The sequence below is a fragment of the Phascolarctos cinereus genome, unplaced genomic scaffold (genome assembly GCF_003287225.1).
Source record: "Phascolarctos cinereus isolate Bilbo 61053 unplaced genomic scaffold, phaCin_HiC Scaffold_5;HRSCAF=322, whole genome shotgun sequence".
In the NCBI taxonomy this organism is placed as follows: domain Eukaryota; kingdom Metazoa; phylum Chordata; class Mammalia; order Diprotodontia; family Phascolarctidae; genus Phascolarctos; species Phascolarctos cinereus.
The window spans coordinates 353,133,040-353,146,071 of record NW_027555958.1 but is presented as its reverse complement, the minus strand read 5'-3'; the positions used below and the strand labels follow the sequence as shown (position 1 = coordinate 353,146,071).

Here is a 13,032-nt window from a genome sequence, read left to right as displayed (position 1 = left end):
TTTTGAGTTCTAACTTTTCTCCCCCTCCGTCTCTTGCCTCCTCCGTCTCTTGCCTCCTCCCCTCCTCCCCAAGACTGATCTGATATAGGCTCTACATATACATTCATATTAAACATATTTTCACATTAATAAATACTTCCATGCCTTGCCTTGTCCTCAATGGGAAGAGGAAAGTGTGTGCCTAGGGCCACACAGCTGGCAAATGTCAAAGCTAGAACTTAGCCTTAGGTCTTCTCACTCCAAAACCAGTGCTCCTTCCTTCCAATAAGAATAACCGACATTTATGTTACTCTAACAAACCCTTTGAGGTAGATGCTACAGGCATTTTATATTTTGCAGATAAGGAAACTAGCTCAGAGTAAGTGGCTTGTCCATGCATGTCACCCAGCTGGTAAGTTTCAAAGACTGATTTAAATCCAGGTTTTCTTGATGCCACGTTCAGCAGGCTATAAGGAAGGAAGGAGGTTAGGAAGGAAGAAAAGGTAGGAGGAAGGGTGAAAGGGAGGGGTAGAGGAAGAAAAGGAGAAAGTGAAAGAGGAAGAGAGGGAGGAAGGAAGGAAGGAAGGAAAGAAGGAAATATACATTTATTAAGTATCTTTTATGTGCCAGGCACTGTGCTTAATGTTTTATAAACATCTCATTTTATTCTCACAATAATCCTGGGTAAGTAGGTGCTATTATTACCCCCATTTTACAGCTGAGGAAATTGAGGCAGACAAGTTAAGTGACTTGTCCGTGGTCACACAGCTTGTATATGTCTGAAGCTGAATTTGAACTCAGGTCTTCTTGACACCGGGTCTAGCACTCAATCCAGTCACCTAGGCTGCACTGTCTCGTTGGTCACTTGATCCCACCTTCTCCTCTTTGGAATGACTTTCTGGTAGACTCCTAGAACTTAAGTAGACTATTTTCCTCATGCCTGATGTCTGTTTCACTATAATAATTAAAATGAAGGTGCCTTCAGAGCCTCTGGCTCTAGGCTGTTGAGAAGTTTGAGCCCTTTGTGAGTTTTATCCCTCTGCATATCCTGTGGGATTCCTGCATAATACTTCCATCTACAATTCTTCCTTAGTCATTCAGAATCGCTCGATGCTGTGATAATACCACCTGGAGAATCTCTCAGATAGTCTTAGGCCAGATCAACACTGCCACAATTATAACGTGAGCCAAGAAAAAAATGTGGCAGTTACTATTACAGTAGTATTAAGGAAGAGACAGAAAAATGAGACACACATAATTCAAAAACCTCACTTGCTGCAGTCTCCTTTTGCTCTCTCCAAACTCTAGAAAAGCTAACAAGTAATGGCATTTGATTGAAAGGCGATTGTCTCCCGACTCTTTGAGAAGGCCTCCTTCTATCTGAGTAGAGAACTGACCAAAAAGGCAGCTAGAAAATGAAGGAGAATCAGCGAGGCAACTGGAGAGTCTATTACCTGCCCTACCAGCCACCCCCCCACCTCCAAAGCAATTGACTGCACATAGGGATACATTGTTTTAAAGGCTTTGTGAAACACAGCCATCTTGCATCTGGATGTACGACTGTCTCAGAATGAAAATGAGAGAAAGAGAGAAGAGGTCGTGTCAGTCCTAATTCCAGGGTCACTTCTCTTTGATTGGTATCGTGAGAATGCAAAAATTGCAATGCCATTCGGCTCCTTCCTTCGATTAACAAACAAGCCTTTATTGAGCGCCTACTGTTCCACCAATACTACTGCATACTAGTGGGTCTGCTGGCTCCAGAGGCTCTGTTGTACATTTGGGGTGAGAGGGTTAAGCATGTAAAGTTGGGGGGGAGGGAGAGAGCTTGAGAACGAATGAGAGAGAGAGAGAGAGAGAGAGGAGGAGAGGGAGAGAGCAAGGGAGAGGGAGAGACAGAGAGAGAGGGAGAGATGAGAGGGAGGAAGGGAGAGAGAGAGAGAGAGCAAGGGAGAGGGGGAGAGACGGAGAGAGAGGGAGAGATGAGAGGGAGGAGAGAGAGAGAGAGAGAGAGAGAGAGAGAGAGAGAGAGAGAGAGAGAGAGAGAGAGAGAGAGAGAGAGAGAGGAGGTGGAGTTAAGGCTTCCGTGATGCCTCCTGACTTTTGCCAATGACAAGCTGGGGCGCACTGGGGAAACCGTGTTGCTGAGGCCAGCCTGGGTTTGCCCAGCAGTAGAAGGAGAGGAGGGAGGCAAGGCTCCCCGAGCAGTGGGTGCTTCCTGCAAAGTCCGGAATCTATAAGAAAAGCTTCCCCTTTGCTGGATACCTTCACCTTCCCCCCAGCCCGGGAGGAGGTAGTGGGAGGGGGGGACTTTGTCAATCCTCCTCCCCCTTGGGTCCCACCTAGGCAGGTAGGGCCCCGAGCCCTAGAGGAGCCCCCGACGCCTGGGGGCTCCCCCAGGGCCGCCGCTGCTGCTGCTGCAGCTGCTGGGGGTGATTCTCTGGGGACGCGCGCGACTCGACAGGCGCGTGGGCGGCGGGGCGAGTCGCCCCCTACCTAGCTCCGGACATTCTTCCCCTCCCCCCAGTCTCGTTGCGGTCCGAGGATTCCGAAGGTCTCTCCCTCAGGCCCCCCGCCTCCACCCTCGTCTCCCCTCTCCACCTGGTTCTCGCCCCGCGCCCTGGTTTGGGGTGGGAAGGGGGGGTGAGGGGGAGCTGTGACGTGTGCAGGTTGGGTGAAGGATTGGAGGAGGGGGAGTGGGTTTGGATGTGTATGTGGTGGGGAGAAGGGGTTTAAGGTTAGGAACGGCGGCCGCACGAGTCTCGGAATCCTCACGGCCCCCCTCAGCACGTCTTTTGTGTTTGTACACACACACAGCGCGAGGCGGCCGGGGGAAGTCAAGGGAGGGGCGGAGGGAGAAAAGAGCGAACTAGAGAGAGGAAGGGAGGGAGGAGGAGAGGGAGGGGGGAGGGCGGAGGGAGGGGAAGGAGGGAGAGCGAACGGTGGAACAGGGGGCGGGGCCGAGCCTTCCCTCCATTGTGTGTGATTGGCTGGGAACGCGGCGGAGGGGGCGGACGCGGGCGGGTGTTGAGGGGGGATAGCCTCGGTGTCAGCCATCTTTCAATTGTGTTCGCAGCCGCCGCCGCCGCCGCCGCCGTAGCTCTCCAACGCTAGGGCCGCCTCTCGCTCTCCCAGCCCAAGCCGAAAGAGAAGGGGGGTAAGTTTTCTCTCCCTGCCTGCCTGCCCAGGACCGAGCCCCGCCTGACACCAGCCCCAGAACCGGACCTCGGGGGTCGCGGGGGACTGACCCGCGCTCCCTCCAGCCAGACCCTACAAACTTTTTGGCCCAGAAATCGGCGTGAGGAGCGAGAGTTTCCCGCCCCCCCCGCCTCCTGAGGCAGCGGCGGCGGCGGCGGCTTCTCAGCGTCTCTGCCTCAGCCCGAGCCCAGCAACCGCCGCGGCGGCGGAGCCCGGGCTCTCCCTCCTCCTCCTCCTCCCCGCGCCCCCCGGCCCCTCTTTCTTTGGTAAAATCCCGTTCGGCGCCCCTTCCCCGCGCCCCAAACCTTCACCACGACCCCGCGGAGCCCCTTAGCTACCGGCCCCCGGCCCCGGCTCCCTTTTTGCTTGCCGGGAAAGGGCTTCAAATCGCCGCCGCTTCCCACCCCGGGGTAATTCTCTTTTTGCTGCTTCCCCACAGTTGTTGCTAAGCTTCACCATCTTGTCTCTTTTCTCTGGTCACCGACCATATTTTTTCCCCCCTCCCGTCTCTCTCTTCCTCTATTTCGAGAAAGGAAGGAGGAGGAGGAGGAGAAGGGGGGGAAACATTGTTATTATTTTTTTTTTAAAAAAGAGGGAAAATTTCTTCCCTCCCCTTACTCCGGATAAATGAAAACTTGATGCATTTTAAATAGAAAAAAAAAACTTTTGCATTTCGGGAGGCAGCACGTGGCGAGGGATGCAAGCGTCTTTTCGAGCTATTTTGTATTTTGTCTCTTTGGAAGGGGAGTCGGATACATTTTGTGATTGTTTCCATTTTGTTCGGGGTCTGGGAGCCGAGTTTGTGCCCGTGCCAGGCGCTTGGGGACGAGACCGGCAGAGCTGGGGAGACCCGATGCGGGGAGGAGACCGGAGAGGAGGCAGACCCAAAAGTTTATGTGCTGCTTGGGGGGAGGGGGGTGCTGCTTATCTCTTTTGGGCTAATTAAAGTGTTGGCAAGCAGGCACTTGGAGATTGCTGTGCGAGGCTCCTGTAAGGTCGGGGAGACATTGTTTTGTGTGGGGGGGTGCGTTTGGTGACTGTTGTGACCTGGCGGGTTTTTTTTTTAATTTTTTTTTCTTAGCGTAGGAACAAAAAAAAGCAAAAAGGTTTTTAGATAATATTTACGGTCTTATATAGGCAGACATGGGGAAGGATCTTGGGGGGGACTCTAAATCTTTTTTTTTTTAATTGCTGTAATTGGATTGGACCTTTTTTTCTGTGGTTTGTGGCTCCATTATTTCTTAGATTTGTATAAGCCAGATCTTGCTAATTTCTTCATTAATTAAAGAAATTAGATGGAAGGCTGGTAGAGGGAGGTCGTCTTCGGGCCCCTCGTAATAGGTGTTTGAGAGGAATGATTGGTGTCTGTGGCAGCTCTTCTCTCGAGCTTCGATTTATGTTCCCAGTTGCAGGTCTTTGGCTGAGAAGAGAAATAAGCTCGTTTAAAATGGATCTCGTATTGTAGGCATTGTTTTTGTTAGAAACCATATCTATTTCTGGAAATTATTTGTTTGGGGGTAGGGCTAGTATGCAATTGAATATGGTGATTTTCCTTTTTCCTTTTTAATGCCGGTAGGTGTGTATAAGGAGAAGTTTTCAGGAACATGGCTCGTACCAAGCAAACTGCCCGTAAATCCACCGGTGGTAAAGCCCCCAGGAAGCAGCTCGCTACAAAAGCCGCTCGCAAGAGTGCGCCCTCTACTGGAGGGGTCAAGAAACCTCATCGCTACAGGTATAAAAATCACTAGGACAAAGAATCAGGCCCCTGTGCCGTCGCAATATTCCCTTAACCAAATGGAAAGGTGAATTAAAGGCGAACTTTTTACAGTAGGAGAATCTTGATGTATTTTTTTCATATTATATTTTTATTAATGTCAGATCCGCCCAGATGCACAGTTCATTTGTTGGAAGAGGTTTTAGTTCGAATGCTTAATTTTGAAAATATGCCTTATGATCTGACCCCTGAGCTGGAGGAAGGTATATGTGGTACAAGTAATTATATTTATGAATAAATTATTTAGTATTTACTTTAGTTTTTAAGGTAAGAGGCAAAAAAAAGAAATAATGAATTTGCAGGCATTTGAATGCACTTTAGACAGATGTTTTAAAATTTATTTTAGTAATTACTTTAATAAAGACTTGAAACTTTTATACGTATAAGTTAATTATTTCGGTTTACTCCAACTGGCACGATTCCATCTGTGTCTTTTGCTTATTTAGCTTTGAAATACTCCAAGAGTTGTAGTAGAAACCCTTTACCATTAGAGGGCAGAAACTGTCTATGTTACAGGTAACCTCTTGGCAAATAATTTTTCACTCAGCCTAAAATAAAGGCTTTGGGGTAGGAGGAGGAGTTTAGTTAGAATTGGAGATAAAACTCTTGCTGACAAATATCAGATAAACCCAACTGGAAGGATTTTTGTACAGTCAAGAGCATTCTTATTTAACCTTCAGGAGGGATGGACAGTAGTAGAGAAGTGGTGATAGTCTAGGAAGATGATGTCTTTAATATAGGTTTCCACATATTGCTGATATCAGGTAGATACCATGAGCAAAAAAGTAGTTCAGATGTAAAATGTATATAATAAATAATAAAAGTTAAATAATAACGTAAAGAAATAGGACTTAAATTGTGACTATGGGAGGGGGAACAATATTGAATTATCAGAGTGAGCTTACACCTTTGAAGCTACTAATGTTATATAATTGAATTATCTTTTAAGTAAATTGATAAAATTCAGCAAAGTTTGTTGTTTATGTTGAGTTTTGTGTCAAATAGAAAAAGATTGTTTAATATTAATCAACTATAAGGGTTTTTTCTCATCCTGATTTGCTTTATAATTCAGTAGGAACTTGAAATTTAGTGGTCTAATTTTGAGAAACTAAATCGATTTTCTCATACTAGGTTCTTAAGTCTTTTATATATGAACCTTTATAGTAACATCACTTTATGTTAATTCTTTAAAGGCCGGGTACTGTGGCTCTCCGTGAAATCAGGCGTTATCAAAAGTCCACCGAACTTCTGATTCGTAAACTTCCCTTCCAGCGTCTGGTGCGTGAAATTGCTCAGGACTTCAAAACAGATCTGCGCTTCCAGAGTGCAGCAATTGGTGCTTTGCAGGTAAAGTTGGAGGGACCTTTATAACCTTGAGGATCTCACTGTGGCGCCCCCCCCCCAAAAAAAGTGTCCTTCAAGCATGGAACTGATGAAGAGTGTTATTAGATCTATCCTAGTATGGCAAGTATCCCAGTTGTGTGGCCATGGCCAAGTCCTTTAAAGTGTCTGAGAGCCTGTTTCCTCAGCTGTGTAATGGGGATAATAATACCTGTAGTACACACCTGACTCACTGTTGTTAGGGCCAAATGAGATAATAATGTCTGTGGAATGATTTGGTAACCTTAAAGCCCCACATGATAAATGTCAGCTATTGCTATGCTCTGATAAGTTCTTTGGAATAGAGAAGAATTCAGTGTTTAGAGTGGAAAAAGGAATATTATGAAAGTAAGAGCAGTGGATGATGACTGAGGATGGGGAGATAAACATTTGTCTAGAACATAATCACTGAATTTCAGAGTTGGAAGTAAATTCTATTCAACACATTGTGTCATCGAATTTGTTCAACCTTGTGAGGTAAGTGCTTACAAGTATTATTTCTTGTACAGTTAAGAAAATAGGTTCAGGGAAGCACAATTACTTGTCTGTATAACTGATAAGTGGCAAAGCCAGGATTCAAAGCCAGTTCTTCTGTCTCCAAGTCCAATGGGCTTTTTTTTTTTCTTAACACTAAAGGACATGATATGGGCATTAGAAAACATTGAGGGGTATGAATTTGAGGGGGAAGAACCAGTATGCTAAATTAGTTCTAGGCCTCAAATTCTGTAAGTTGGGAAGGGATTTAAATTAATATGTTTGAGAACTTTTTTATAAATCTGGGCAGCTAGGTGGTGCAGTGGATAGATCTCGGACCTTGGAGTCAGGAGGACCTGAGTTCAAATGTGGTCCTAGACACTTGACACTTACCAGCTGTGTGACCTTGGGCAAGTCACTTAACCTCGATTGCCTCACCACCAGCACCCCCCCCAAAAAAAACCCCCAGAGCTGAGCAGCAATCATTTAAAAATGTGCAGAGATGAATCTGGCATGCTTATAGTTAGAAATTTTTGTTACAACTTGACATTTTGAATAAAATCTTTATTATTAATTTAAGTAAAATGTAGTCTTTATAAGTTTATTGCCTTGACCTTGACAAGGCATCCTTAGATAAGTTCATAAGAATGAGTGAATTTTCAAGGTTATTTTCCCAAGGAATCTTTAATGTAATTAAATGTATTCTTAATTGCTTTTCTTGAATTGAACCTCAGAATATTCACACCTTTTAAAATGCTTGTTTAACTACATATAGGTGGTTTTTATTTAATTTGATGTATTTTTAAATGTTTACATACACATACGTAACTTGTGACATTTTCAAGAAAGCAGTAGCAGTGCCATTCTGTTGCTTTTATGTACAAGAGGATGTGATAGGTGGATTCTACTCTGAACTGTTAGTGGTTGAGCTGTTTCTATGGTTAGGCTAACCTTCATTTGATTGGTGAATTTCAGAAGTAGACATCCATTAACTCTTAGGTGAGTTGAAAGTATGGGAATTACAACCCATCTGAATTATCTTTGTTCATGAAAGCACTTTATAATAAGTTTTAAATGTTCATGGCTAATTACAGTGACCTAAGATGTCACTTCAAGTAAAAAATTACAAATCCTAGCATTAGGATTACAGAATACTAATTTAAAAGCTACTATTCTAACAGCATTCCTTAAAATTCAGCCTTTTGAGGTGGAGAGGTCCAAATTTGGGGGATGGTATACCATTATTACTTTGTAGGTTGTCAACATCTTTAACATCCTGGATAAAAATTTCTTTACCAAATTTCTCATCTAAAAATGTCCACAAAACGTCAATTACTGTACCTTACACTTGGTTTAAGACTAGCTGTTTGTGCATCAGATTCAGCTTCATAAGAGTCTGAGACTGCCCTTTGTTCAGTAGCTCATTTGGTTTAAAATACTGTGGCTTATGAGAATCCTATTTGCCATTATCAACCCTTTATCTATGCTAATAGCAAGGTGAGAGGCACTGGTAATCTTTAAGACATTTTGTTGTATGTTCTAAATTAGCATTTACGTTTGTAATAGTTTATTTGGGCTAATAATTAAAAGTTGGTATTCTCAGTCTAAAAGTATTGAATTCAAGTCTTCACTCCGACATATACCAGCTGTGACCCTGGGCAAATCACTTAAACATTCAGTGCTCTAAGCAACTGTAATTTTGTGGAGATACATTAGTAGAGGGAGTTTTCCTCACATGAGAATTCTTGGGGTTGTTTTAGTTAAAGGAAAAGTTTTATTTTCATTCCTGTTTTTCTCCTTGCTTGAGTCTTATGCTCCTTTGGTATTGGAACATGACAGTAACTTCTGGGTACTTGCATTAGGGCATTGAATTTCATTGGCCAGCCTGGTATCAGGGAATGGAATGGCCTATTTCTACCCGGTTCCATATTTCTACTTTCTATGTGTCGGTATCAACACCATGCTCTGTCATTAAAGAACCAGAAAGGAATATGGAAAAGTTTTTTCTGAACTATATATACTACTCCCCCTCCTAGGTAGCCTTTAGCAGTACAAGTCTTTAGATGGTCTTAACCATATTGTTGTGGTAGATAATATGTTTGTTGGCTTGGGTACATGGCAGCTTTTAGCAGATAAGTGAGATGCTACGTGCTTATTAAGTAATCTCCCTCTACCAGGTTAACAAATTTATGAACTTGAGTTTGGAAGGCATAATTAGGTGATACTAAAAGCTAGGGTTGAATGCTTCTGAAATCTTTTTCTTAACTTTAAAAAAAAAAGCTAGTACTGGTCATAGTGGAAGAATATAAGAGGGTCCTTACCCTCAAGAACCTTAAGAGCACATTTGGGGAGATAAAACATTTCTGGCATAACAAAGATAAACTATAAGTGCTGTTAGTAGCTCAAGAGAGGAAATGATCCCTTTGTTCTTTGGTGAATAGGAAAGGTTTCCTGGGTCTTCAGCTGTTTTTTCAAGGATTATGTGTGATTTCTATTTTGATGCTAAGAGCAGAGTGTGTTCAGGAATACAGTTTGGCTGGAACAGAGTAGTTGAAGATAAGACAGGAAGAGTAGCAAACTGAAGATTTTAAAAAACCCCATAAAAATAAAAAGAAGACATGGAAGTATAAATTAGGAGGAAAAGGCATTTATTAGTTTTATTGTTAAATGATCTCCCAAAACAAAACGGACACTATTAAATTTCATGGTAATGAAAAATATTTAATATCCTTGACTAAATGTTTATCCCTATGGTTTATTGTTGTTGTTATTATTACCTGTTATGTCTGAGTACAGTGACTTAAGTTGATTCCCTCTAGCTAGGAGAGATTTATATTTTCCGAGGTTATTTTGAAATCCCCAAATATGAGCATGAACAAATCCTTGTTTGATTGAGACAGTTGTTATCAGGTTTGGGAATGGGCAAAACTAGCATCTATAAAAACAACATTCTTTTAAGTCTCAGTTCTTATTTTAAAGTACAGGGAGAACATAAAATTTCAAAATTTGATCCCTGAACCCGACCTCTAGCATATTGTTTACTGAATAACTTGGAAGTAATTTTCAGCAATATATTAAAAAGGGCCATAGATGCATGTTGGACAGTTATCACTTTAAAAATATTAAGTATTTACCTTGAATACCTATAGGGGCTATTTGATCTGTTGAGTCAAAGAACCTGGGAAATGTATTCCTCACACTTATACTAAATGAGCAGGTGTTTGAACTTAAGTAGAAGGCAGCATTATTTATCCTTTCTCAGAGTAATTCATGATATGCTCTAGTGAATAATTGAGCTGAATGATTTATGTAGATATGCCTATTGTGTATTTCTTTACTGCCCCATTCTGTTTCATCAGGTTGGGATGGTATAGATTAGAACCACGATTGCCTTGTTATTAACATTTTGTAAGAGTTCCTACAATGTCTTCTATTGAGCCTAGGTACTTTAAGGGCAATGCTGAGTGTTGGGAGTTTAGATTAGGGAGGGATGATTATGAGCTGGAATAGTCTTTTATACAAGAGGTTGGACCTGGGAGAAAAGCTGGGTAGGATTAGAGTGACAGTGGGATGATTTTTATTATTTTTGCAAGGTGTTGGAAAGATTAGGAAATAATTTAAAGTGAACGCAGTTGCTTTATCGTATCACTTCCTATGTCCTGCCTCCACCCCCTAAAAAGAAGTAGACATAACCTTAAGATTGTTTTGAGACTTTATTCTCTCTTTTGGTGACATCAACAGCTATGGGATGAATGAACTATGCCAGTGACTCATAATCTAAGTATCCAACCCTCATTTCTAAGGATCTGCTAGATATACATACCCCTTAGGCATCTCACATGTCCAGCACAGGCCTGGTCTCCTCTTAACTGTCCTGTTTCTTTTGAGGGCATCACCATTGTCTAGCCACCCAGGTTTGTAGCTTGGGTCATCCTTAGCTCTTTTAATCTCCCCAACCCAAGTCATTTGCCAAATCTTGTCAATTGTAGATCCACATTTCTCCTATCCGTCCCCATCTCTCTTTATTGGTTTTCCTTACTTCCAATCTATCCTCCACTCAGCTTTAAACGAATATTTCTAAAGCATAAGTATAACAATCATTTCCATCTTCTAAAAATCTCAGCTCCTCATTGCCTCTAGAATAAAAATGCAAACTCTCCCTTCTGGCGTTTAAAGTACTTCACAATCTGACTCCGGTTACCACCGCCTACTCCAAGATAAACTAGCCTACTTTGTTTCCTGTCACCCATGCTTAGAATATTCTCCCTCTTTATCTTCTCCTGTTGATGTTGCTTTAAGGCACAGCTTCTATCACTTCTATAAGAGGGCTTAGATGGTTATCCCAGTTAGTAGCTACCACTTAATGTGTACCACCCTCCCTCAAAAAAAATTTTGTTCCTGTTTTGTGTGTACTGATCTGGTTTCCCTCCAGTAGAATTGTAAGCTCCTTGAAGGCAGACAGTTTGATTGTTGTATCTGTAGCCCCAACACCTAGTAAAGTGCCTGACAAATAATAACTTGGTATTTGTTGGAATTTAATTTCCTTTATGAAAGTTAATTTTCTCAGCTTGAATTATATCATATTTCTAAATATTTTAAAGTTTTAATATATTCCAAGTAGCTAAGGTGATTCTTGATGGAATCATTTCACTTGTAATGTATTTAATAAACATTTAGGCATCTTGACCTTTTTTTCCACTCTGAATATCCAGCCTTCTCTCATCTTTCTATGTCAGGCTATACATGTCTCTTATTGTAGCCATTAAAAGGTCAAATAATAAAAAGTCCAGTTTTAGGTGGATGCTATTTCCTAGCTGTCTAAAAAAAAATACCAGGCTTTGTTAGAATTGTTTCATATATGTTCTAGTTCTTAAGCTAACATCATCTAATAAAGTGGGGATATGAAGGATTGCAATAGTAATGAGAGGATTCCCACACCCCAACTAATCTTTCAGTTCTTTAAGCATACTTGGCTATTGAATATGTAAAATCTGATGTTTTTTTTTTATTCTTATTGTAGGAGGCAAGTGAAGCCTATCTGGTTGGCCTGTTTGAGGACACCAACCTATGTGCTATCCACGCCAAACGTGTCACAATCATGCCAAAAGATATCCAGCTAGCACGCCGCATACGTGGAGAACGTGCTTAAACTCCACTATGATGGGAAACATTCTTCATTCTCAAAACAGAAAAAAATCTCTTCTTCCTGTTATTGGTAGTTCTGAACGTTAGATATTTTTTTCCCATGGGGTCAAAAGGTACCTAAGTATATGATTGCGAATGGAAAAATAGGGGACAGAATCAGGTATTGGCAAGTTTTTTCCATTTTCATTTGTGTGTGAATTTTGAATATAAATGCGAGGACATAAAGCATTAATGCGGTCAAAAAAATGTTTCCGTGAACAAGTTTCAACGATTCAACTTTATAACAATTATAAATAAACCTGTTAAATTTTTCTGGACAATGCCAGCATTTGGATTTTTTTAAAAAGTAAATTTCTTATTGACGGCAACTAAATGGTGTTTGTAGCATTTTTATCATACGGTAGATTCCATCCATTCACTATACTTTTCTAACTGAGTTGTCCTACATGCAAGTACATGTTTTTAATGTTGTCTGTCTTCTGTGCTGTTCCTGTAAGTTTGCTATTAAAATACATTAAACTACACCTGCTTTTGGTCTTGATTTTTCAACCACATACATATGTCCATATATATGCATATGTGGGCACATATGCGTATATGTGAACATATATTTAAATTCATTCCCTGAAATCATGTAATAAAAATCCTATTACATGTTTGAAGATGTCCTGTTTTGAAGGGGTTTTAATGTTTAACCTGTAATTGAACCCTGAAAAACAAAAGTGTGTTAATTCATTTTCTAAAAAGTGTTTTGGGGATACAAAGTTTGTACGTTAACGTTAGCCAAGAAAGAAAACTGGAACCATTTGATTTTCTACTTTTCTAATAATTGGTTTATTTAATTTAGCATATGGTGATTGGTATATGCCAGTAATTCTGATTAATCATTACTTTTGGTTAGTATGTTAGAACCTTAATCATTGAAGGCAAATTGAATAGCAGTAGGGTTTGAATTCTTCAATGTGAAGTTTAGTGTATAAAAGGCTATTAGGGTACATCTTAAGGCTGAATACCAAATTCTAACTTACGGTGCATGTTTATATGATTTAGAACTTGAAAAAGAACCTTTGAAGCCATTTGATCCA

The 13,032-nt window shown here is 41.5% G+C and overlaps 1 protein-coding gene across 1 annotated transcript; it reads left to right on the top strand.

Annotated features, from left to right (window-relative positions):
- The first annotated feature begins 3,023 nt into the window (after positions 1-3,023).
- Positions 3,024-12,471, top strand: H3-3A (H3.3 histone A). Its single transcript, XM_020982144.2, has 4 exons — positions 3,024-3,133; positions 4,751-4,906; positions 6,142-6,295; positions 11,823-12,471. The coding sequence occupies exons 2-4, from the start codon at positions 4,779-4,781 to the stop codon at positions 11,949-11,951; spliced, it is 411 nt and encodes a 136-aa protein (XP_020837803.1). The 5' UTR covers positions 3,024-3,133; positions 4,751-4,778; the 3' UTR covers positions 11,952-12,471.
- Positions 12,472-13,032: the final 561 nt, after the last annotated feature.